At 37.9% G+C, this 26,169-nt stretch overlaps 1 protein-coding gene across 6 annotated transcripts in view; it reads left to right on the top strand.

Moving 5' to 3' along the window:
- Positions 1-26,169, top strand: part of MANBA (mannosidase beta) — a 56,728-nt gene that overhangs the window by 11,549 nt on the left and 19,010 nt on the right. For all 6 annotated transcript variants that reach the window (XR_016466142.1, XM_031608834.2, XM_090139331.1 and 3 more), the window contains 9 exons: positions 1,411-1,581; positions 4,728-4,851; positions 7,257-7,432; positions 10,203-10,313; positions 15,531-15,682; positions 17,169-17,286; positions 20,119-20,205; positions 21,268-21,435; positions 24,491-24,709. Coding sequence is in view for 5 of the 6 variants with exons in the window: in XM_031608834.2 (XP_031464694.1) it covers positions 1,411-1,581; positions 4,728-4,851; positions 7,257-7,432; positions 10,203-10,313; positions 15,531-15,682; positions 17,169-17,286; positions 20,119-20,205; positions 21,268-21,435; positions 24,491-24,709 (1,326 nt within the window). In the remaining variant the exon portion in view is untranslated. The remainder of the gene's footprint in view (positions 1-1,410; positions 1,582-4,727; positions 4,852-7,256; positions 7,433-10,202; positions 10,314-15,530; positions 15,683-17,168; positions 17,287-20,118; positions 20,206-21,267; positions 21,436-24,490; positions 24,710-26,169) is intronic.

Here is a 26,169-nt window from a genome sequence, read left to right as displayed (position 1 = left end):
TCAGCCCGTAGGGTCATGAGGGTATTCATCATAGAATGATCTGGAGAGTGGCAAAAGCATTCAAACTAATTTTATAACTTTAAAGTGTTACATGGTTCTGAGTAGTAGTATAAGTTGATCCTCATTTGATCCTTGTCTTTCTCTTGAGGGAATAAAAAAAAAGAAAATTGTTAGTGGAGTCATTTAGTTAAAATGGAAAACTGATGTCTTCATATCTCTGCATTTACCAATTCTGGCAGGTTTTATTGCGGGTACTGAACTGAGACATGAGAGCTAGATTCTGCCACCTGAGTCTCTGTGACCTGGGACAAATCACTCAGCTTCTCTGAGACTTAGTGTTGCCATCTGTGAAATGAGAGTTTTCATAGGGTTCTGAAGAAATCATGCAATATTTGGAGAGTATTTAAAGGACTGCTAGAAGCAGGCGGTGTAGAATTGGGATATGATATTAGTTTGCTCTTGTTTCTGTGACTTCATTCTGTATCAGATTGTTACAGTTCATGAAATGGCCTTCAGTGTATAACCAGAGTTAACTGTATCAGATTGAGTGTAGGATGGCTCTGACCTAGATTTCTGCTTTGTTCACCTTGTTGCACATGATAACTGTGTGCAGGAAGGTCTCTATGAAGGCTCTGTGTGGGTATAGTGCTGTATGCTATGAAAGTGAAGTGAGTGATGCTAGCTGGGCTGTTCACAAGTGGAAGAAATCACTAAGATTTGTTTTGTCACAAATGAACACTATTTAGAAGAAATGAGTGTTAGTTGTTAGAAGCAAATTGTCTTGACAGCACAGAACAGTTCTGAAACTCAATATTTGCCCCTTTCCAGCCACACTGAAGAGGCCTTTGTGAGCCAATGATCCAAATTCTTTGTGAGGTGCTAACGTGAGATGACTGTCTGTAAATGTTTTGGATGGGAAGGGAGGTGGAGTAAAATACAAGTTTGCAACATTCATGCAAAAGTCAGCTCACTGGTTTGTGATAGAGAAGCTAGCAGCACAGTGTGAGTTGGAGGGAATCCTGTATAGAGCAGCCTTCTGATTTGGAACTAAGTGCCTTTCTAAAAAAATGCAGATGAGTTCTGAGTGAGGCAGGAGAGGAAAAATTCCCTAGCCATCCTCATTCTTCAAGCAGTTCAGTGTGCAATCATACTGCTGAAGCCTGCAGTGAGGACTCAGCATGGGCAAAGCGGTTTGTCCAGGCAGGTCTTGTATCTAGAATTCTACTGTGCATTTTGTTTTTTCAATAAGGAATAACCTTTCTTTTCTTCAAAACCAGAGCCTGTTGAAGCTTTAGTTCAAAAGCTTTTGAATAATATACATATGGTTTTAAAACCCCAATGTGACAGTGATTATAAGTCTCATAAATAATGTCAGCACTGTAATGATTTTGCTTTGTTCTCTTAACCTAGAGCTTTGATATTACCAGCATGATCAAGGAGGTCAATTTTATTCAAGTCCATTTCATATCAGCCATTTCATATGCTGCAGAGCAGAGCAGATGTCACAAAGCATACAGCGTCCCCCCAGCATGCCCTCCACCTGTGCAGAAAGGCGAGTGCCATGCTAATTTCATCAGAAAGGTAGGTAAAGAACTCTCTGTCTTTGGCTTGAGGCGTGAGAAGAGGAATGTGCTATGTGCTGTCCTTACAGATGTATTCCAAAACCTTCAATGTCATTTTATTAGTAGGATGTATTTTTCATTTTAATTCTGTTCTACTGGATCCCCAAGAAGCCTGTAACCAAGCATGTAGGTAATGGAGACATATGAAGGCCACGCTAACCACACCTACTTGGTAAGAATTTTTGAAAGGCTTTTTTTTTTAATCAAGGAGTCAGCAAGGAGACTGGCTGCTAAGAGAGCAGAGTAGCACTGAAAAATGTGTAGTCATTACATTTTGATCCACTGGGTGAGTTTAGCAAGGTATACTGACACTATTCCCTGTTACAAATACCAGTTTATATAGCCAAGGCTGTAAAAAATTCAGCCAAGCAGCTTTATGAGTGTTTGCTATTTGCTCATGTTCTGTACTATTTATACTGGGCAGTTCTGTCCTGAGAAGTGCTATCTAACAGAGGACCTGTTGGCATCTTATTACTGTGTGACTTTTAGGTGGGTATTCAGTGAAACCAACAATAATATACAAAGAATGAAACTCAGAAACTCTGACTTTATTGCTGTTCTTTGGATAAACTATAATTTGTGTAGCATCTCATTTGTTTATGACAGCTTTGCAGAAGCCAGGGAGAGACGGTGGTTAGGTGAACTTACGTAGGTCACTCCAGAAATAATACCGCCTATTTATTTATGTGGAAACTACAACACATACAAAGAGCACAAAACCACTATTTAATAGAGCAAACTCTCAGCTACAAATACTCTTTTTTAACCACCATAAGCTATGCATTTTTGCCAGTGATGAACAAAAGTCTGCATGCCGTGCTCATAAGAATCTGCATGACCATCTGGACTGTAGCTTGTCTTTTGCTTCACTGTCATCACTGCTGAAAGACATCACCCACTGCCTCACTATGCTCACATCCACTGTTTGGTCTCCATAAATGTTTAGCAAATGTCGATGAATGTCAATGGGTGCAATTTTTTTCAGCATGGAGGAATTCAGTTGCACATTTTTGCTTTGTATGCACTTGTATGTCAATTGCCATGTTGTCAGTCTGCCCCTCAGTTGCCATCTGTCACACAGCTACAAAATGTAACAGAGTAACAGTGGAAAGGTTCAACAACTACTGCGATAACCACCAACATCCCCTTCTGGAATGGGCCAGTGTAATAAAATAGGAGGCATTACTTTTGGAATTGCTTTTATTTATTTATTGCATATTTGTCTCCTCTTAAATGGCTTTCTTTTTAAGGAGTTTTAAACTTTTTTTTAACAAGGTCTTGTAGAAGCCTCTCAAAGAGCAAGGAGAATCCTGTTAATCTAAACATGGGTGTAATTTGCTTTATATTTATTAATGGAAAGTTGTTGTCTGCAGAACATACATCAGTATTAAGATGTTGTCTGTATCACTACTTGTTGCTGGTTTTTAAATAAAAATTTATTGCATTTCAGAAAGTTGATTCATTTAAAAGTCAATCCATGCTGTCTCCACTATGTTTCTTAGAAATCAATTCAGGGAGTAGCTTGAAAGGAAGAAGGCACTTGAGCAGCTGTAGTCTTATTTATAGAGCAAAAATGGCTAGGAATGATTTTGTACTTTACTGAACTATACTTCAAAATTTGTACAAAAGTACCTTCATTTGTTTTCTCAAAGGAGGTGCTTGACTGTACTTGGAAACTGCTCCAGACATTCCCAGAAACATTTGAAACATTTTTAGTTTCAAGTGTGTGGTAAAAGCAGTAACTGTCCCATTTAAAAGTAAACAAACACACTAAAACAGCTAAATGAAGCTGGCTGCTTATCATCTTGTAGTAATGGAGAGCTGAATGCATGCTCGAGATTCAGCATTAAGTGCAGTAAATGTATCTAAATCTTAACACCAATTTGTGGTGAAACACAAGTCTTTCTCTAGTAAACGGTTTTTATTGATATGAGTATATTGTTCTTACCATGTTATTTCTGATAGTCTCTGCAATATTATTGGTGAAACCTGACTGTCCATTAGTGATTCATTTGCTTATGTTTTGTAAAGGGAAAATTGCTTTCAGTCTGATTTGTTTTCTAAGAATGCATTGTCCCTATTTTCACACTTGAAATGGGTGCAGTGCTCGCTTCCTGGAAGGCTGTTTTGCAACTTGATAGGCGGGCAGACTGACTCCAGCGATGTAGGGGATAGGCCAGACTTGTGCGATGTGGTTTGCCAAAATTAGTATGCCTCAGCTGTAAGTTATTAGTCTCTAAATTTAGAACGATAGGTCACTCTACAAGACTTTAAGGAGATCTATTGTATTTGCTTTGAGGGCTGAGGCTGTGTGAAGCTTGGAGGACAGCTGAATAGATGTCTTTAAGGGGTTTGTTAAGTAGAGATCTCACTACGTTTGAAAAACAGCTAAATGGAAAGCAGCACTTCTGTGCCCAACAAGCATTTTATAATTCAGATGGTTATTCTCTTAGAATCAAAACTAGGGTATTCCTCGACCATGTTCTTGTTCCCTTTGTTTTTGTATGAAAGAACCATAAAAAAGGGGGAAACAGTGAACAGAACTGAACTGCACAAATAACCAGACATGCACATCTCTTTCCTTGTACTAATCTATGGTGTTACCATGAAAAATAGAGGTTAAAATATTTTAGATGTGCCCATGATGTTTAATAATTCTTTTCCAGAGCTTCTCTTGGTAATGATTCACTTTCTGCTTACTTTGTCTTTTACTTATGAAATTAAATACTGACCTTACAAACTAAGATAATTCAGAACAGAACTGAAAGTAACTTTCTGGCTTCCTTTTTTTCCATCTTAACATTTTATTTTATTTCTAGATGTTGGGAGAAGTGATTTACTCTTTTACTAATACTAAACTTCAACGTACGTGGAAATTTAATACAAAGTTGTGTTTTAATATAATACAGGCAGTAGCAACAGAGTTCTGTTCAAGGAGTCAGAGGAAAGATACTGTAGGCTATTCTGAATTGAAGGAAATTGGAAAAATTCTTTCACTGCATGATAGTATTTCATTTCTAGATAGCAAATACTTTTCATTTCTGGTTCAGCATCAGTTTATGTGTGAAAAATAGGCAATTATAATGTAATCATTTTGTATTCCAGGAGCAGTGTTCGTTTAGTTGGGACTGGGGTCCTTCTTTTCCTACTCAAGGAATCTGGAAAGATGTGAGGATTGAGGCCTATAACCATTATCACTTGATTTACTTTTCTTTAACTCCTTTCTTTGGTAAGTCACTTTACTATCTTTTATTATTTTTTCACCTCTGGAAAACAAACCACTCTATTGTTAAGCTATATTAACTGTTCATTTAGAAAAAGGTTCTGTAGTTTTATTGTCACTTTGTTGTGCTTACCACAGCACACACATTTAGGTCTTGAACCAGTACTTACTACAAACAGTACTGATTAAAATGTTAGAATTCAAAATCTTTTTATGCTTGAAGATCACAGAATAATTTAAGAAATACTATATAGTGTAACTGATGTTAGTTCCTGTTCACCTGTTTCAGAAAAATTCTTTTTTGTTGGCATGTATTTTTACTCCCAATAAATGAGTCTCACTTCTGTTGCACCTCCATTTGAAACAAAGACAACGCTGCTATGGGAATTCAGTTCAGTGTTGGGAAGGCAAATGAAGAGCAAGCAGAATTTCAGGAGCACTGAATTTTCAGGGCACAATATGAATCTTGAGGCAAAAGAGCAGTGTTGTTATGCTGTGGTAATTTGTTAAGGCTGCAATTTGAGAGGACAGCCTTCTGCATTCTTGCTATCTAACTTACCCAACCGGTTTCTTCCCTGGATGTGCTCTTTGATTTTCCTCTCCTTTGTCTTGAAGATTAATGCAGCTGAACAAAGTAGTTAATTTTCTGTCAGAACTTTCTGCAAAAGGTAATGTAGCCCATTGTAGACCACCTGCACATTTTCACTGCCTGTTGATCCTGGTCTTCAGTGGAGTAATGGCTAGCACGTGAGTCCTCTGCACTGGGTTGAATTTCAGCCCTTGGGAACTGAGTTTTTGTGTAGGAATAAAAGAGGAAGACGTCACTCCCTGAATGCTTTTAAAGCTTCCTGAAATAGCTGCAGATCTTAGTTAGAATTAACGTGACTGGAATTTCCATGGAAAGCCCCAGCACAGGCTCTGTGCTCTCTAGAACTTAGTTACAGTAATAATCTTTTCTGGTCCCTCCCACATTCCCACAACTCCACCTTCTGGTAGGCAGTGTTACTCTCTGAACAGCTTAGAGAGCAAATCTCTTTCATTCTACAGAGAGTATTTTGGAGCCAGAGCCACAGCATATGAGTATCCATACGTAATAACATTTGAGAAATAAAGAGTAAATAAACAACTTGAATTTAAACTGCTATGTGCTTACATTGCTGAACAGATCTGGTGTCATTGCCTTTTGACCACTGAGTCTGTAAAAGATTCACTGTTCTTGATTTCTGTGCCTAGATACCACTTTTCAGCAGTAAATGGGTAGGCTGGAATTTCTTTATTCTCTTGGATGGAAGGGAAGATGCTCTGGAACTACCAACCCTCTGATAGTTTGTGTGGGTTTATCTTTTAAAGCCTCCAATATTTCTGAAAGTTCATCCTCCCTGGGTAATGCTGGGTGCAGTACAAACTTGCAAACCCATTCACTGCTCGTAGTTCTAAAAAATGCAGTAAAAGTCACAGCAAAGTTGAATGTAGTTGTTTGGTTTTGGAGGAAGCTCTCTTTTTTTCCCTGGAAGGAGAGCTAGAATATATATGTAAAAAGAGAAAGTAGGTGATGAGCAGCTTATGTATACAAAGTGTATCTCAGTTTTAGTTTTCCTTGTTTTCTGCTTTATAGACATTCATCTGTTATATAGGAATATAGGAATAGCCAGGATGTGCTGTACATATGATACATATTGCTGGGATAAGTGAGAAATTCAAACATTAGACTTGAGTAACCTTGACCCTGGCTTGCTTTGTTTGATAAGTTGTTTTGTAAAGGAGATGGCTTGCTCAGGTAGCAGTGGGGAGAGGTCTTGGACAAGTCATTGACTTATTTTTTCCACCATACTTTAAGAGCAGAAGGATGTAATGATAGAGCCCACCAAGTCTAGACACAGTGGGCCCAATTCATTCTCAGCATAACTCCATTCATTTTGTTTAGTTACTCTGGGGTAAATTGGGCTCAGTTTCTGTTAATACTTGTTTTTCTTTCATAGACAAAAGTGATTGTACTTCCTTGTGATTACAATCTTTCCTAAAGAGTACCATGTTTGTATGAGTGCTGACTAAAAGCAAATATAATGTATGTGGGAGTAGGTAGAAAAAAGAAACATTTTCCTAATGATAAAGTGGTTGGTGTAATATTCTCTAGCTACTGTACAAAACTCTGGAAAAGCCCTGGATAGCTTTGGAATGAAAAGCATTATAAAATATAAATCACATTATGTAGTTCCATTCTAAATCAGAAAATCTAATCTAATATCAAATGCACTAAGTAAGATTAACCTTGCAGGTCTGGTTCAAACACTCTGAAAATTGTTACATTTAATCTGAGCTATTTAAATTGTTTCTTTGATGAGAGATCACGTTAACTAATAGATACATAAACTCGGTTCCTGTATTCCCATTTCTTCTTCCCCTTTACTAAGTGAGTAGAGCTCAGCAGTGGAGTCTCGAAATTGAGTCCATCTTTAACGTAGCCAGCTCCAAGCCAATTGCAGGTCTTGCAACTGTGAACATTCCCAAACTGCAAACAGAGCAAACATACAGTGTGAAGCTGCAACCTGGTGAAGGCAGTATTGTGCTGCTTATAAACATCAGCAAGGTAAGGAGCTGTGCATGAGAGCTCTAGCCAAATGCAAACTGTACTGTAGCACGTGATTTTCAATGGCTCTTTCTGCTTCCATATCAGTTTCATCCTCTTCTTTCTTTCTTTGCTCCTGACTTTGACAAGTTCTGTAGCCCTTGCAGGATAGGAAAAAAGTTCTTTCCCTCACTTAAAGTTGTTTTTTGTTTTTAATCTGTGTAGCACAATGTCAAAAAAGATGATGAAGCCTTTCCCTTATTACAGAACTAAACAAAAAGATCATGTCCTCATGGCCATAAATTTTGTGTACCATATTTCACTTAATTCTTCTGGCAGTAGGTGTCTTGTCTTTCACGCCATTGTTTATCTGGTTGATTGGGACTGGAATACAATGCAAAGAAAAGAGAGGAAACATTTCTCAAACCTCTCAGTAAATACTCTTTCATGTAAATAAAAGCAAGAGAACCATGTGAAGAACTTGACTGGCAGTAGTGTTGGTGAAAGTTTTGTGTAGTAATTCTTTATATTGGCTTTTAGTCCTTTGAGTAGGCAAGGCCTAGAAGGAATTTTGGAGGTTAGAGAAAGCTCTAATGAAGAGAGAACTCTACTGCTTGTTATACACCCCAGAGATAGAAGACGAAAGAATGGGCTCACCTTCAGAGAGTGTTGGGAAACAATCCAGTGGCAGGCTTAAACCACCAGCATTATTTCCCTTCTTGAGTTCTTATGGTTTTTAGAAACTGTGTTGACTTTTGTGACATAGATGTAATTAAAATTAAGGCACTACCAGCTGCCTGTGATATTGCTGTCCCTTGGAGCCGAGCAGGAACTGTTGTCTGCTTTGCTGCCATAGGGCACAGCTAAGTTTGTGGGCAAGCAGGCTGGGGCTTCAGACAGCCCTGGCAGTAACATCTTAATGCCTGTGATAACCTTTGGACATTATACTGGCCTTTACCAAAAATTTTCTCTTTTGCTGTGTAACTGCATTTGTTTCCCCAGCTTGAATTGTTATATGCATATTCCTAAGTTACCTTGTCAGTTGTTTCAGTGGAAAAAAAGCATGTTAAAAATGAACAGGACATTTGTGCTTCAGTATGCATGTTCAGTGATTTGCCTGATTATGTGCTTTGTTTTATTTTGACATAAAGCAGAAAAGCGTGTAAACATACGATTTTTGTTACTTTTGTCATCAGATGTGCAAGTTGTGTGAGTAATTACAAATACCTAGATCAGTTTTAAGCAATCATTAGTCTCTGCTTAGCCTTTCCAGATTACATTGAGCAAGCTTGACAATGTGAAGCTTCAAAAATGATTTATTTAATCACTCCACCCCGAACTTCAGAAGAAATCTATTAGTGTGGTGTAACTGTGAGCTTGTGAGGAAGCACTTCCTTCAGAACAGAAGCAAGTGTGTTATTATTCTTTGTATGCAGAGGGCTTAGCTGCATGAACTCACAGCAGCTGATTTTACAAGAAGCCCTGCAGTGTGTTCTAACATATTGACGAGCATAAAGGAGCACTTGCTCTGTACAACTGTCTGGTAAGGTGCTTATTAAACAGTGAGACATCACCAGAAATCTGTTTCTAGTTGAGAGCTTGTTGCAGATTATGTTGGAAAGTCAGTAGATGCTAGAGCAGTGCACATAAGCTGAGATGCTTATCCAGAAATCCCCACAGAAAGTGCTGTGTTGTTAATGTGACAGTATTTTGCTTATCAGCTAATGGTGAGCATGGGGATGACATCACTACTGGCCAATGAAACACTCCAGCTGTTCTAGGTGGCTGCAAATGCACCCTTGCTGTTGGGGCACACAATGATTTTGTGCTGCCATCTGTATCCATGCAATTCAGAGATCAGCACTTCAGCACAAGCAGTTATGATAACTCCAGGAAGGAGTTGAGGAAGCTGAAATATTTCTAAATACATTAATTGTTATGTCCAGGTGTGGCTACAGCAAAACATATTGTTGAGCTGCTCTCTGGTCTCCCTTTATACAGAAAGATTGAGGCACTCCTTTCATGACTCTGTTCAGTGCTGATCCCTGCATTGTTTGAGTGCATGCGTTATTGCTTTCTTTCCACAATTTTTGTGTTGTGGAAATATTTGCTGGCAAATGTTGGCAATAGGACTGAGCAGCAGAAGTAGGTGACTGGAATGAAAATGCATGTAAGTGTAGGAAATTATTTATATAAATATTACTCTCTGTGGCTAGAAAAATGAGAAAATTAAATCTTAAAGGTAGCTCTTTTATGTTCGTGAAAATCTTGGAGTACTATTGAAATTATTAGGAAGCACAGATAAAAAGCAGAAAGCAGTGAAATGAGTGAATGAAACCTCTTATTTGAAACAGTCTGCCCACATACTACCAAGGTCACAACTGAAAAATGTCACCCCTGTAAATCTGATTTTGCATACGATAGGTAAACAGGCCAATTAGATGAGGGGTATGATAGATGCTAATGAGCAGTCTGCTTCTGAGACTCAGATATTGGAGTTTTGGAGAAATATTCTGTCAGCCAACCTCTCTGTCTAGACACACACATGCATGCATGTACATGCTGATGGCCAGTTGTGGACTCAAACTGAAGTAGTAGCTAAGACACAAATGAAAGAGATCACACTTTAAAGACTTTTCACCTCAGTGCCTCAGCTGGAGGGATCCCACTTACCTTGGCTCAGCTGAGGCATGTAAACTCATCAGGTCTCTCGAAGGCAGCTGAGCCCCCCAGGTGTGTGCTTTGTCTTCATTCATAGAAACGTTCTGGTTTTTTCTCTTGCATGTTCAAGAACTCTACAGTAGAAACTTGGTGGCCAAATGGACATGGAAAACAAATTGGATACAATGTGACAACAACTTTCATCATGGAAGGAGGATATCAGATTGAGAAAATTTCAAAGGTGAGCTCTTCAGTTTGTTTTATAGCTGGTATAGCTCTACATGTCATGTATCTAAAGCTCTGAAGTGTTTTGCTGGATTATAATATGCATGTGAAAGCACTGATGATGAACAAGGGTTTTTTTAATGTCACAATGTATGTTTACCTGTTTTGTGGTAGCTTTAGCCTTTATAGGTGTCTTCACTTTCATTCAGACTGGAAGATGGCTCATAGTTAGTTAGGAAACATCAGAGGAAAAAAAAAAACTTTTAAACTTGATCAGTTGTGGTGATGTTTTTGTATTGTGTACTAGAAAGCTGATTTACATTTCTATAAACTAAATGTTGGGGAAGGTTTATTTATTGAATTTTTCTTGCTAATAAAAAAAAAAAACAAAAACTGGGATTTGTGTATTCTTAAGAAGCTAACTTCTAAGTTTCTTTTGTTAGAATGTGATAGAAGTGCTTCAGGTTCTAGAAGAGGTAACATCTTAAAACTGACCAGAAAAGCAATATTCAGAGATAAGATATTTGCTTAAGGGTTTCTGCAACATACTGGCTGTATATTTATCTGATTGTTGTTAGTAATAAGCCCAGAAGAGATAATTTCCCACTATTTTTTGGAAAAAAGAACAAACAAAAAAACAGTTACAGGTAAGACTGAGCCCCTTATGCCATTAACATGTGGAAACAACCACATAAACATATGCATTAGGTGGTTCTGAGGTATATTGCTTCATTAAAATCTTGTCACCGGGCATCTAAAATTGCTATTTGCTGTAATGTTTGTTCACATAGGAAACCTTACAAAAAAACAGGAGCTTCTGGAGTCCCAGTCTTTATAGGGCTAGTAGTAAAGTTGATTATGAGGTCCTAGGAATAGTTCTTTGCTATTATTGGTGATAAATCTTGAAAAAATTTGAAAAAACTATTCTAAATAAACATAGCATATTGTGCTTGGGAAAATAAGTAGGAAATATTCTAAAAGTCTGTATTTAAAAACAAATAAACACGTTATTACTGTGTAAAAGCTGCATGTTTTCTCATAGGGAAATTAATTGTTTCAGTTTGGGTGATTCCATCAGGATGTTTCATAGAGCCCTATGACATATGGTCACAGGGGTGTCATGGTCTACAAAAGATACTTATAAGCCTTTTTTTCCTCAAAGGGAAAGGCAGAAAAGAACAAACGCAGCACATTGCTGGCATTATGAATTAACCACGTATGAAGATTCATAGTGTGAAGAGTAGTTGTCCTTCATGTGTTCTCTAAGTCTCTGTTTTGGATTTTGACATGTCCTTGCCCTGAGCTGTACACATGGATGAAGGCTCCATATGCAGTTTTTTTCTAGCACAGTTTGTCCTCACGTCAGCAGAACTGAATAAACTTTGGATAGTTCAGGAAACACTTGCAGTGACAAACATTTCTGAAAGTTTCTGTAAGGTTTTTGCTGGGAACCCGGTGCTGTGCTCTGGTGAGCAACTAATAGTTTTTTTTAATATTATGTCTCTGTATGGGTTCAGAGTATCTGTATACCTTTGGACAGACAGAAGCTAAAGGGCAACAACTGTATAAGTAAGACTAGGCAATGTGAATCTTATCTAATCCAGCTGTCTTTAGCAGGGACTTCTCTCTGTTTTTTTATATGTTAGTCTCCAAAACATAAGCTAATCCTTTGGGAAATCCTCTGGGTAGCCTCCCAGTTTGTGCTTGCAGAGACCTTTGGGGCTCTGACCCATTCTGCTGACTCTCTTTGACTGAGGAAGTACCTACACGCTGCTATTGAGAGCAGCAGAAAAACAAAATAGAATAGAGCCAACATCCAGGATGACGTGGGTTTCTGTTTTGGTTTTCTGTTTGAATACTCTATGTTGGACTTTGTTTCTCAGATAATATAAAACAAAGTCATAGACAGAAATTACCTTAGAATGAAATGGCTTTTCTTGAGAGAGGTTGAGTTCTATTTGCTATTGATAAATTCCCTGATGTAGGCATGGCAAGAAGAAAAGTATCTCTTATACTTTAGTATAATACTTTTAGTATTCTTTAGTATCTCTTTCACTGTCTTTTGAGGCATTTATTTGATTTTCGAATCAGTTTCTCCATCTTTCTGTATACCTATTTCTTCAACAGTATATTTCATTATGTCATGATACTATTTTAGTACTTGGATCTTAACCTCCAACCGTTGTTCCTTCCTTGTCTCTACACCCACTTCTCCCCCAGGCCTTTTAATGTGACTTCCAAAAGCCTCTCCATTTGACTTGGTAGTTTTCACACATTCCATGCTGCATGCTAGTTAGTTAGATCACTAGGGCATTCTGTGATCTTATTTCAGCTCTGGGCATCTTTGTCCTTGTTACTTTTCCTAGTGCTAAATCAAAGAACACCAATTGGTTTCCACAGCCATTGGGTACAAACCCTTTGTATGTGACTCAAAGATACATATCCGTTTCTTAATTGTTGAGAGAATCAGATGAGTGTTTTTCGGTGGCTAGAAAGCTGCTTCTCCATACTCCAAGTCTGGGAGAAATATCAGTCCTTGGAGAGCAAGATAGGTGATGCACATTGCAAAGTTGCCATGGTCAGAGCCATAAGGATGCATAATCAAATATGCCAGATCCTAGCAGTTCCCCCCTGCGTTTCTTTGGCTCTGCTTGGTAGAAGAAAGCTGCAGTAGGAATGGGAAGAGGTGCTGTATTACCAGGTGGGCCCCTGGGGAGCAATGGTTTGGGAGCACAAAGTCATCAGTCCCTGGGATCCTGGAAATCTGAGATGGGGCTGAGGAGCTTTTCCCTGTGCTCGTGCTGTGTGGGTGGTCCTGACTGAGTGCTCCAGCCTAAAAAATTGCCTCTGATTTGGCCAGTTGCATGAGTTCCACTTGAGGATGAATAAAGCAGTATTGCATTACTTCTGTTCGTAATATAAATACTCCACTAAAACTGCACTCTGAGACAGTCCCAACCTGGCTGATGACAGCCATTAAGAGGACCTCCCAAATACACGTCTATAAATCTCACTCCATTTTCTACCACAAAAAAAGAGTTGCACTAGAGACTAAAGAGTTTTTCTCAAAGTAATTTAGTTCACTAGAGGAAGGTCGGAACTTTTTAGTTAGTGTAGTACTCATGATGTGTGTTGGGGTTGGTTTTTTTTTTTTTTTTTGTAGTCTTCAACAGTTAGAATAGTGAGAGTTGTATGATTACTATTTTTTTTTTTTAGACTTCTCAGCTTAGAATATATATGCAAAATTCTATGAATGGGTGCAAGATTCCTGTCATAAAGCTGGTTATCATGCCGGTCTGTTTTCAGCTGACCCAGTCTGCAGCAAGATTGCTGTAGAAAAGAGGTAGAGGTTGGATACTGTGCTAAGCATTTCTCTGAGCACAGAAATATTGGCCAGGGAATCAGAAGTGTCTTCTCAGTGGTCTGATTTTTGTAAGGTTTTTTTCTGTCACTGGGAATTTCTTCAGTGTTGATCCTTTACAGTAGTGCTGATGCTGAGATCCTTTTGTGTTTAATCTAATGTTATCCTTAGGGCAACACTGTACAACACTACGGGACCTGAGGTACAGTCCTTTTTTTCCCCTTTAATTTGTATGTTCATTGCCCCAGTGCAGAGGGATTCAGTTTGAGATGAGTGATCTGTGGTCTCCACTCATGCACCTAGTTTGCATTGCATCTGTCCAGGGATTAAATTAATTGTTGTTATGATGCACTGAAGAGGAAGCAAAAAAAAAAAAAAAAGGTTCTTTTTGTCTTTTCTGTCTCAGACAGAAAATTATTTCCAATCTAAACAATTAGTGGTAAGCTAAAAATTCAATAATCACAGTCACACAGTGGGATTAGTTATGTCCCAGTTTAACTACAGAACTGTTTGGTGTGTGAAATAAAGCATTACATTTCATTTAAAGGCAGAAGTATCAGTTAATTAGGTTAAATTTAGCCAGGTTGACAGACAGATACAGTCCCAACTGTATCTTAAAGCAGAGAGAGAACAGTTTGTACTCTGCTATTATGTTTTCAAAAGGTCAGCTTGTAAATAGTCATTTGAGAAAGAAGTGGTTGCTAGCTTAGGGGTAGCCTAGACAAAAACTGTTTCCTGCTGTCCAGCTCCAAACCTGTTGCTTAGTGTGCATTGGCTGAAATTTTCTGTTTGCTTTCATTCACTTTATTCAGTTTCCCCACTTCCTCCCAGTGATAATGAGCAACAGGTACCAGAAGGAGAAAAAAGAAAAAAAAAAAAAAGATTTCTTTCTGATCCAGATAAGTTAAAGTGGAAGAAGGTTGTGAGAGGAAAAAGTAGTAGAAAGTCTTTCTGAAAGAAGTGTATTCTGTAACACTTTGCAATTGCACAGGACCCAAATATGACAGGTGGGGAAGATACCTCTGCAAAATAAGGGTTTGGTGTAAGGTGTTACTGCAGTCCGTCTAGTACTGCTTCATGGTATTGCCTGTGTGTTGTGGCAATTTAGATACCTCTTCAGAGCAGCGCTGTCACTTTAGTTGAAATGAACTCTCCTAAAACACCCAGAATGATTTCTTGGGAAGTCATCTCCTACCTGCAGTTAGGAGGAATGTTTTGCTGTTTTTGTTTTTTTTTGTTTTTTTTTCCCTCCAGTGTTTGCAGTGCACAATACCAGATATTAGGCTGAAAGAGCAGCTGTAGAAGATAGTTTGGCATCTGCTGATATGTGCTTGGTGACTGTTTAGCAGAACTGGTCTCTGAGAAACCAGATTAGTGAGCATACTGTTCAGATACAGTTGTTAAGGCCAGAGAGACCTTCACTTGCAAACCAGCACTTTATTTAAACACATATCTTTTAAGGGATATCATTTCAATTCAAATACAGTTTTGCTTTTACTGGATGAACCTGAAGCTAGATGTTTAGGGGCAAGATCTCCACCAGAGCTTCTGCAGTCTCCTTCCATAAGGAGAAAATATCAGAATAGTGTGTCTGATCTAATGCAGCCACTACGTTCCTCTCAGTGATTCCCAAATAGAATTTTAACTGAATTTTTGCATCAAATAAACATGCATCTGTCTCACACATACATGTGCAAACACTTAAAAAATTAATACACTTTTAATTTCTGCTTGAAAAGTACCATAAGAGATGAGGCTGTGTGTTCTGACTTCTTAACTTAAAAGTAGTCATTGTTTGGTTCAACCACTTGTGTTATAGTTTTGATTTATTTTATTTTGTCTGCTTTAAACCTATGTTTTATGTCTTCACAGGCCTATTTTCGGACAGTAGAACTTGTTCAGGAGCCTATTCCTGGGTCTCCAGGTCTCAGTTTCTACTTCAAAATCAATGGCCAACCTGTTTTCCTGAAGGGCTCAAACTGGATTCCAGCAGATTCTTTCCAAGATAGAGTGACCTATGACACGTAAGTCACATCTGATATTTTCTTAGGAGGAAGGATCACCTTTACCTCCTCATGTTTGCTTATCAAATGTTGACACTGGTGTGAGTGGACTCCTTTCAAGGTAGGTGTAATGCGATAGAAAGTGCAGAGCAGCAAGGTCACAGGCTGCAGCAAGCGAGGATTTGCTCAGAGCGGACACAGAAATAAGGGAAAGAAGCTGCTTACCTTCAGAAGGCCTTGGGTACGCAGAGATATCCAGCAATGTACTCTTGCCTTCACTGCCAATCCTTAAATGAGATCTGGGAAGGCGTGGATCCTGACTCCGCCCCTTCCAGTCACTCAGGTGCATTGCATGCATCTGAGCACCCCTGGATTGGCCCTGCCTTTCTACCAGGTGCTTAATCACTGTTTCAAACCATGACTTAGCATTTCCACTGCAGTAGAACACAAATTGCTGTGGCTAAGGCTCTCAGAATTAAGACTTAACATTGCAAGATCTGAATGTTGTTCAATGCTAGTAAGTGCAGTAGCTGATGGGAGAATGGTTATTTGCTGTCTGCAGGTTACTGGCCTTTCAGGCATTTTTAGGAGTAATTCTCAGGCTATCTGTTCCTATTGCCTGGAATGTAGTTGTTGACACTGACAGGAAGAGCACTTCAGCTATGTTCAAAACCTCCTAATGAATGGAGGGAGAAATGCACAGAAATCTTACTCTTCCCTATTTGGTCTACTCTTGGATTTTGCTGATATGGCACGCAAGAAGTGGGATGGAGGCCATGCTATATTTTGACTGGCTTTGTTAATAACATACAGTATTTCCATATGATGTTCTGCCAGTACTTACGTAAAAGGACTTATGTCCAACAATGAAAAGGAGCCTGCATGTTGTGCTCATAAAAAAAAAATCTCTATCAGTGGAAGTAACCCTTTGTCTCTGTTGCCACTGCTGAAACACACCACCCACTACCTCGCTGTGCTCACATCTGCTGTTCGGTCTCCATAAATGTTCAGCAGGCATTGATGAATGTCAGTGGCTGCAATTTTTTCTGCACGTGAGGAATTCAGTGATACATTTGCTTCAAATGCACTTCCATATCAGGTTCCAGGTTGTCAGGGTTGTAAGTCTGCCCCTCTGCTGCCATCTGTTGCACAGCAACAAGATGGAATATTGGTAGAAAGGTTCAACTTCCACTGCCATATCACTACCATCTGCCTCTGACGTTGTGGGTCAACATAATGTAGTAGGAGGCATTACTGTTACAGCAGCTCTCATGCAGCTGACACTTCATTTATTTTGTGTTTACGGGACCAAGTAACTTTGTTTACACAAAAAATTGCTTTTTGAGATCTCTCTCCAGACATGCAGGGTTAGAAGGTATCAACATAGACTGGCTTCTGTCTGAATTACTTGGTTGCTTTTCAGAGATGAATGTTTGAGATTTTTTTTGTGATATAACCTTAGAAACTGCTATCAAGGTTGTGTAAATCTTCTTATTGTATTTGACAGATTATGGCTACTCTTGAAGTCTGCAGCAGATGCTAACATGAATGCACTTAGGATTTGGGGAGGAGGAATATATGAACAAGATGATTTCTACGATATTTGTGATGAACTGGGAATAATGGTAAAAAAAACAATGATACAGGCTGTGTATTTGGAAACACGAGCTTGTAAATAAAAAACTACTGTAAACGAGTCAAATAAGAGAATTTAACACACAAGTTCTAACCATCTTTCCAAAGGATACATGGTGGAGTACCAATCTGAGAAGTTGGATCAACCTTCTATATGTATATATGGATATGTACAACTTATTAAAACGCTCATATATATGTAAACAATTATATATATATATATATATGAGGGTTTTTGTATATTTTTTATAATTTATATATATATATAAAATTTATTTTTGTAAATATATATCTTTTTAACTTTAATTGTTGCTCATTACTGAGGCTGTCTGTTGAAACTGGAAGTGATGTTTTGGACTGTTTATATTATTATTTTTCAATTAAGGCTACAAGTCTGCAGTCTTCATTTTTTTTTTTTCTCTGCCACCCTTCTCTGCCCGGAGTCTCACTTTGATCTTCCTTTTCTCCCTGCTTTCTCTGTTTTTCTGCTCTTATATTCCCCCAGAATCTGAGCTAGAGGCTCATGCCTTGAATTCTCCGTCTTCTGTTCAGATCCGGACTGTCCAACCTCTTCCAGTTCTACATTTTCTATTCTCTTGGGAAGGAATGAGAGAAAGAAATGAGTGTCTGAATAATTGGTGTTAGTGACGTTACTTAATGCAGAAAGAAGACATTTATACTGTGATGATGTGGATTATAGTCCTGGAGTGGGCATCAACTGGGGCTTGCAACAATTAGTCGACTAGCTGTGAAACAACTACTGTATGGGAGGGAGTTATTCACAAACTCAAACAGTAGTAGTTCTGCCACAGCTATACTGTGGGCCTCTGTAGCTGTGATTAGGAACTAACTCATGTGAGAGTAGCTCTGCTGAAAAACCTGAGTGTTTCAGTATATGCCCCAGGTTTGAGACCTTGGAATCAGATCATTGTGAGGATTTAGGGTCTAATCTGTTTAACTTCTGTGCTTGCTTCTGAGTAATCAAAACATCAAAGAAAGTAGTCATGTTTTTCTCTACTGGGGAAATGAATGAAAAAAAAAAATTTCTTTTACTCAGTTTTCTTTTTTAAATTTCATCTGGGCTGCATGGTAGACTTTATCTAAAGGGCCCTTTTGAACAAACTATAATTGAATGTAAATATAGCTGTAAGGGAACACCTGCTGTAAACACTGATAATTTTAGATGAGTATCTTTTGATTATACAAGTTTGGAGATACATTTTAATAAGCTTTGAAATAGGGACTAGATGAGTGAAGACTGAATTGCATCAGGTATTAAAATCCCAAGAAGTGTGTTCGGTCTTTGCAGCGTTAAAGAGCAGAGAAACAAAATTGATACCTTGCTGCCTTCTGCTTTATGTGCTTGCCAAAAAAAAAAAAAAAAAAAAAAAGTCATCTGAATGCGTGCCCTGATTTTTCAAGGCTTCTGAGTACTTGCAGTTCTTTCATTTTTGACACTAGAAATCTAAGTAGGCCATATAGATCTGTGCTTGGGCAATGCTCCATGCAAAGAAGTAAATCTTATTCAGCGCTGAGAACAGCAAATAGATATAGAAAATCAGACCCTTATTCTGGTGCGGGATGATGCTGGAGGACTTTAGTTTTATTCCTTCTACTGGTCTTACAAAGGCTTAAAAGAGCATTAGAGTCAAACTGTGTTTAAGGAGAAACAGTGATAGCTCACTGAAGGAAACAACAGGAGAAAGAGTAAATTTGGTACACAGAGTTTTGATTCCACAGTCACTGAAAGACTCTTATTAGTTCTTCAGCAATAGCCTTGCTTTTTCTTAGTGTGTTAGACTGGAACAATTATTAATAGATCTATTACACACATTTTTTCTGGGAAATAGGGAAAAGCAATGGCAAAATGTCATTGCAAGGAAAACAATTTAATAAGAGGCTGAGCTGGCTCTCCCTGTTATTTATGTAGAATGGCATTCAGAAAAGTGTAGTCTGTTGGAAAGGACTCACTATATTGATAAGGTCCTTCAAGTTTTCCATTTGAGATAGGTTATCAGGAGTTTAACTTATGACACTTAAAAAATAAAATACAGGACAGATAGAACAAGAATTCCTGCCCATCTCACTGGGCTTCTTCCTTTCTTTTTTTTTTTTTTTTTTTTTTTTTTAATTCTTCTTTAAGTTACAAATGAAGGAGTTTGTTGTTCTCTAGTGTTGTTCTCAAGATATCTACTTGATCTTTAAAGGAAAAGATCACCAGCTCTTAAACTAGATTCTTTGTTTCTGCCTCATGGAGCAGAATTTGCTCTTTTTAAGATCAGTCTGCATTTGTTGTGGAAGCATTTTGTTAAGAAATGTACTTGAAGACCTGCTAAATGTATTGATACCACATCAGAAGAATTACTTTCTTCTTTTAGTAAGTAATGGGGATTTGGTGTTACACATGCAAAGCATTAAATTTGAAATTGTTCTGTTCAGCTGGAGACTCCCTCATGGTCATAGCTGAACAGTGCATGGATTCTAATTATTCCATTGAAAACTATTGAAATCCGTCTTATTGAGAAATACTCTACTTATCAGTGAAGGCTGTCAGGAGCTACTATCTAAGGGTGAATATTTTGTAAGTCTTTATATTGAAGAAAACCACATTTGAGTATGATCATGATGAATGCCATGGAGAGTGTGATTGTTTTGGTGATGCTTTTCAAAAACAACAGATACATGTTTCAGTTTAATTCTCTTTGAGATAAATAACTTCTGACTTGGCAGAGTATTTTGCATCCCAGTAAGCATCTGTATTTCTAACATGAAAAATTATTTATTAACAGATTATTTTGTATTTTCTTTCCTATTTCTCATAGATTTGGCAGGATTTTATGTTTGCGTGTGCACTGTATCCAACCAACCAGGATTACTTGGAATCAGTAAGAGCAGAAGTTTCTCATCAGGTATTTTGTCCATGTGATCATAACCTAGTATTGACTGAGAGAATAATTTATGAGGGCTGCTTCAAAAGTAATGCCTCCTCATTGTGTTGGCCCATGACATCAGAAGTGGATGTTGTTGGTATGGTAGTAGAGATGGAACCTTCCTGCCAATATTCTGTTACATTTTGTTGCCGAGTAGCAGATGGCAGAAGAGGGGCAGTCTGATACTATGACACTTGACATGGAAGTATATATAAAGCAGAGGTGTATAATTGAATTCCTCCATGTAGAAAAAATTGCACCTAGTGACATTCACTGATGCTTGTTGAATGTTTATGGAGGCCAAGCAGTGGATGAGAGCACAGTGAGGTGGTAGATGGTGTCTTTCGCATCACTGTCTCACCACTGCTGAAACGTAAGTCACGTTTCAGCTGGCCTTGCAGATTTTTACAAGCTCAGCATGCAGACTCTTGTTCATCACTAGTGAAAATGCATAGCAGCTGATAGTGACTGTTGAAAAAGAGTGTTCTGTAGCTGAGAATTTGCTCTGTTAAATGGTATTAATGTGCTCTTTGTATCTGTTTTATTTTCAGTGAAAGTAAATAGGCATTACATTCAGAGAGACCTACACATCATCCTAGAAATGATTTGACAGTATTTGTTAATATACATTTAAATAGACACAAATGTAACCGTGCTCTTTAATTTGCTTCTAGTAGTGAGGCAGAAGTATAGGCTTTCCTCATGTTGAAACTGCTCTTGAGGATGTTTAGCGTGAGCTCTAGTAATATCAACTTGTCTTAGCACAGAATTTACCCTTCACCTGTGGCTGAATAGATGGGAATAGAACTATGTGTGTGTATGGTGGATGTGTGCCAGGATATTAAGTATACAAACATTTGGGTCTGATTTGGAGCGGGTGGAAAAATGGACAGACTAGGTAAAAACACGGAACTTGTAAGCCTAGCATATGTAATATGCATGTGAACTTATAATTAAAGTAGTAACCAATAGATTATTATTTGTTTTTATTTTTTAAGATAAATTGTTTTGCTTGACTTCTGAAACTGAATTGTCTTTCAGGTAAGGCGGTTAAAATCCCATCCATCGGTTGTTCTGTGGAGTGGTAACAATGAAAATGAAGCAGCGATTGCAAGTAACTGGTTCTCCATACCACATGCTGACAGAGAAGTCTATATCAAAGATTACGTGATGCTTTATGTGAAGAACATCAGAGAAATAGTTCTTGCTGTAAGTGATTTCAAGAAAAAGTGGGGGGATGTGGCTTGGCAAAGTGATGTAATGTTTGCAATTTGAGCAACTTGGGATTTCTGTGCTTTTGTGTTGTTGGTTTTTTCTTTTGTTTAAATAATCTTTGAAAATGAAAAAGAGCATGCTATTGAGGAACTGCACTGTCCTTGCTTGTGTGAGCTACTCTTTAAAATCAGCAGTCATCCTCAAAACAAAACAAAAAATTGTTTTTGTCTTTAATGTCCTGAGATATGTAAAGATGACCTGAAAATGTAGACGATTCTGTCTCCTTTTTCTTTACTATTTAGTGTACTCCACAAATGCCTTCACTTGCAGTGGAGAAAAATCAACTTGCCCATTAATTAATCAAGATGATCGATTTCCTTTGTCTTGACTTTGTTGATATATATTGTAAGATGGATTAACAACCCTCAATCTTTCAATCGCAGTTGAAGAAATTCATGAAAATAATATTTTTCCAGTGTGTGTTTCCAAGTATGTGACTGGAGTGTTTGGCTAAAGTAGGTTAAACAAAAGGTGTGCCAAACTTTGTCCTTCTCATGTTCTTTGGTTGTTATATTGTTTTTTGTCATACATGGCTTTTAGGGTTTTTTTTTTTGTTTTGAATACAACTAATGATGTTTTACAATATACAGAAACTAAATATTTGAGATAAACTGTGAATGTGCTGACCAGAAGCGCCTGAAATCAATGATGTTGTCTATTGTGATGTGGCACTGCTCATTTTGCACAGTTCTTGTAGAGTTGTTTCTTCTTTATTGGAAGTACTGCAGCTCATTGCTTCATAGAATCTATGTTTAACTAACTTTTGTTTGCGTATGTGGGGTAAAATTGATTCGGAAGTCCCAAATTGATGCTGCATAACTGTATAGGGATTATAAATGATCCTTGAACCGTGGATGGGTATTCTTAAATCCCCTTTATCTAAGAGATGTGCAGAATGGTTAAAATATTGCAAGAGCTTTGCCTGGCTAGTGAATGGTAAATGTAAGTTTTGTGTTAACCTAAAAGTGTTAATGGTCTTTTCTTAACCCAGTTATCCAGCATGGTGTTACTGTCTTCAAGGCTTGATAATGCTAGTCTAACTTCTGTCATTTTCAGGATGAGGTGCATTTTATGTTATGGGGCTTCATGATCTAAATTTTCCCTTGCACTAAGCTAGGCAATCAGTATGTACATGGCAGTGATGTTATTGCTTCTTATTAGAGGCTACTGACGTTGTCAGAGCAGTTGTACTCTGATTCATAGTATCTTTCTACTGGAAAGGTGTAGAAAAAGGGAAATAGTGAAAATGAGGCAGAGGAGTGAAAGAACTTGCCAAAAAGGATCTGCTTTTGAGAAATTGCACATTCTAAGTGTCTTACAATCAAAATGTTAAGCAAAAATATAGGTATCTGTATTTCTTAGTTCCTTTGAGCTGAGAGGCTGGTACAGATATGCTGTGGTGTTTCTGTGGTTGGCTGCGTGACTTGGATGTACCAGTGTGTGTACCACAGACTGAAGTATTCAGGCTTGTGATAATATTTTTTAGTTACAGTCCACTTGTGCATTATTTTGTCGAGCCGGGACACTCCTTTATTTTGAACCCCTAGATCAACTATTTTGAGTGTCAGAAGGAACTTAACAGTTAAATGATTTCAGGTTCTGTAAAATACACCTCTGCTACAAAAGCAGTCTGCAAGAGCTGGGGCTGATCAGCCTGGGGAAGAGAAGGCTCCAGTGAGACCTGGTGGTGGCCTTTTGGTACCTAGAGGGGAACTACAAGAAAGAAGGCAACAGATTATTGAGCAGAGTTGGTTGTGACAGGACAAGGGGAAATGGTTTCAAACTTAAAGGGGAGAGATTTATGTTGAATAAAAGAAAGCAAAGGCGATGAGGCACTGGAAGAGGTTACCCAGAGATGTGTTGGAAGCCCTGTCCCTGGAGACATTCAAGGCCAAGCTGGACCAGGCTCTGAGCAATCTGACTTAGCTGTGCATGCCCCTGTTCATTGCAGGGAAGCTGGACTAGATGATCTTTAAGAGTCCCTTCCAACTCAAACAATTCTATGATAATGTAAACCAGCTGAGGAAATCTGTAATTGCTGGCAGGACAGGACTGTATCACTTAAAATACTTCTAAGTCTGAGCTAAAGACTTTGGGGATTCTAAGGTATCCTGTAACAAATTGTACTTCAGTTAATTGTTAATCACTCGGATCCAAAATATTGGAGAGAGATGGCTCTATTCTTTCTTAAAATGAAGCATGTATCAACACAGCTTTACTGTGTTGGAGCCAGTTGCTGTAATCTGTGACAGTGGTACTTCAGGCCTCTGTCTTAGAAGTAGAGTGAAAAATGAATTATACCTGCAGAACGATTCCTACAGTGCTTTGTAGAGTACTGATAAAAGATGATGTACACTAAATCTGCTGAGGTTATAAATAAATGCTGCTCTGAATAGTCTTAAATGTAACTCCTGGTATAGTCTTATCTACTTTGATGTGCTGAGTCAGCAACAGTGACAATAACCTACAATGCTACTGTGCAGTCATTGGTGGCAGAATATCTTGGTTTTGTTGAGACTAAATTTAGGTGACTACTTAATAACAAAGAGGAAAAAATCATGGTGGTATTGCTCCAAAAGCACAATAAAAGTAATGATTTACGTAAAGAGGTCACAGTATTCAAATATTAATATTCTTTGGGTTTATTTTTCATGAGATGCACTTTTAAATAGCTTTCATTAAGAATTTAGAAGTATATAAAGATAGCAAATCTCTTGATGTGAGGAAAAGAATCCCTTAGAACAGTAGAGCAAGCAATATCATGCCTAACTGTCTTCCAGGAGGAGGAATAAGAAGCTAATTAAGCTAGTAAAGATGATGACTGTCACAGAGGATTGTTTCCTAAGTGGTGACTCAGAAATTTGGAAAAAGCTTGTTCTTTTTTGCCCTCTTCCTTTTCAGAATACATTCCAGATATTTAGATGATAAAAGCCAATCATTTTATAAGAAGTAGTGGTGATGTTTTGTTTTGTTTTTTTCCTAATCACAGGAAGATAAAAGTCGTCCTTTTGTTGTATCCAGTCCTACCAATGGTTTGGAGTCAATTAAAGAGGGCTGGCTCTCTGAAAATCCTTATGACACGCATTATGGTGACACTCACTTTTATGACTATAGCAGTGACTGCTGGAACTGGTCAGTGTATCCTAGAACTCGTTTTGCTTCAGAATATGGATTTCAATCCTGGCCATCTTTCAGTACGCTGGAAAAGGTAAGGCTGATCTTCCAAACCTTATTGTTTCCTCTGCTCTCATTTAGTGAGGGTAGTGAATCTCTTTCCAACAAATCATGACTGCAGCTGGGATAATGCAGTGTGAGGTGTGATGCATGGCAGGTGGGATAGAAGTGTGTAGTGCTGTGGAAGGAGGGGAAGATACTGGACTGTATCGTTCCTCAGTGGTTGAAAAATTTGCCTTGTCAGTGCAAGAAAAAACAAGTTTAATGCAATTAAGAGTGTTTATTAGGGCTACCATGATAGGAACACTAGGAAACAGTCTTGATTATTTTTATAATTAAATGAATTTTAAAAATTATTTTCTGTTTGTAACCAGTAACTGGCACTTTTCACCATTTGAAGAGCCCAAGAATCGTATATAGATTGAAATGTTAAGTTGCTGCCCAACCCTGGCCACTAGCTTAATTTCAAGTGGACTTGTCTTACGGGTCCTTCTTCCCTTGGATATGATCTATAAAAGATAAGCAATATTATCACTCATACTGAAACATTGGTGGCTGTGCCTGATAGATGGGAGAATGTTACGTGACTATCAATTTTAATATTAATTCTTTTTAATATATAGCTTAGTGATGATTGCCTAGCATATTTCTGTGGCTGTGTTTAGGTCCATTTAGAAATACAAAAACCACAACCAGTGCTGATTTGTGCTGACTTCTAACATTTACTACTTTTTATTGCTTTTATCAACTTATTTGCTAATATTCAATATATAAAGAAAAAAATATTGGAGAGGGTTTGGTTTTGTTTCCTATTAAATCAAGATGCTGTATATTGTTTGATTTTTCTTTTTTCTAGTTCAAGCAGAGATGCATCATTCTGTTTTTCTGTCCATTTGTTCAGAGATGAATATCATGTTGATATGCATGCATCTGAAAGGAGTTTAAAATGTTCCTTTCAGTTTGCTGGGTTAAGTATATTATCTGATACATAATCAGTATGATCATCTATATGAACAAAAATGAAAATTTTTAAATCAATCTGACCTACAGTAGAACAGATTTAAATAAAACATTTAATTACAATGAAAGCTTAACTGTAGAAGCTGTATGAGCTATAAGGTATTATTGTCCTTAGCTGGGAAAAAAAAAAAAAAAAAAAACCAACTGTTTCATGCTCATTTGGTTCCAGAGGCAGATTATTGTAGCAGTAGTTTTGAATGTGTATTACTAGAATTTATAGCCCTGCTAGCTTTTGATATTTATTAGCCTGGAAGGAATACAGCTTCTTACTTTCGAACATACAAAATGTGCGCCTTTAAGCCTACATGTATTTGACTAGAGTACATTCTTTCATCTCAAATAATTGTTTCTGATTACTGTGAACCCAAACAAATCTGTGGTCAAACTCAGTCATAGAACAAGTAACTGTCATGCTACTGAGCCTTTTGAGCAGGTTCAGAAGCATTGTCAATTTTCAGGTGTTAGTACAAAGAG

The sequence above is a fragment of the Phasianus colchicus genome, chromosome 4, assembly GCF_987193195.1.
Source record: "Phasianus colchicus chromosome 4, bPhaCol1.hap1.1, whole genome shotgun sequence".
Lineage (NCBI taxonomy): Eukaryota > Metazoa > Chordata > Aves > Galliformes > Phasianidae > Phasianus > Phasianus colchicus.
The sequence above is the reverse complement of the archived record's forward strand: the minus strand, read 5'-3'. Positions and strand labels throughout refer to the sequence as shown.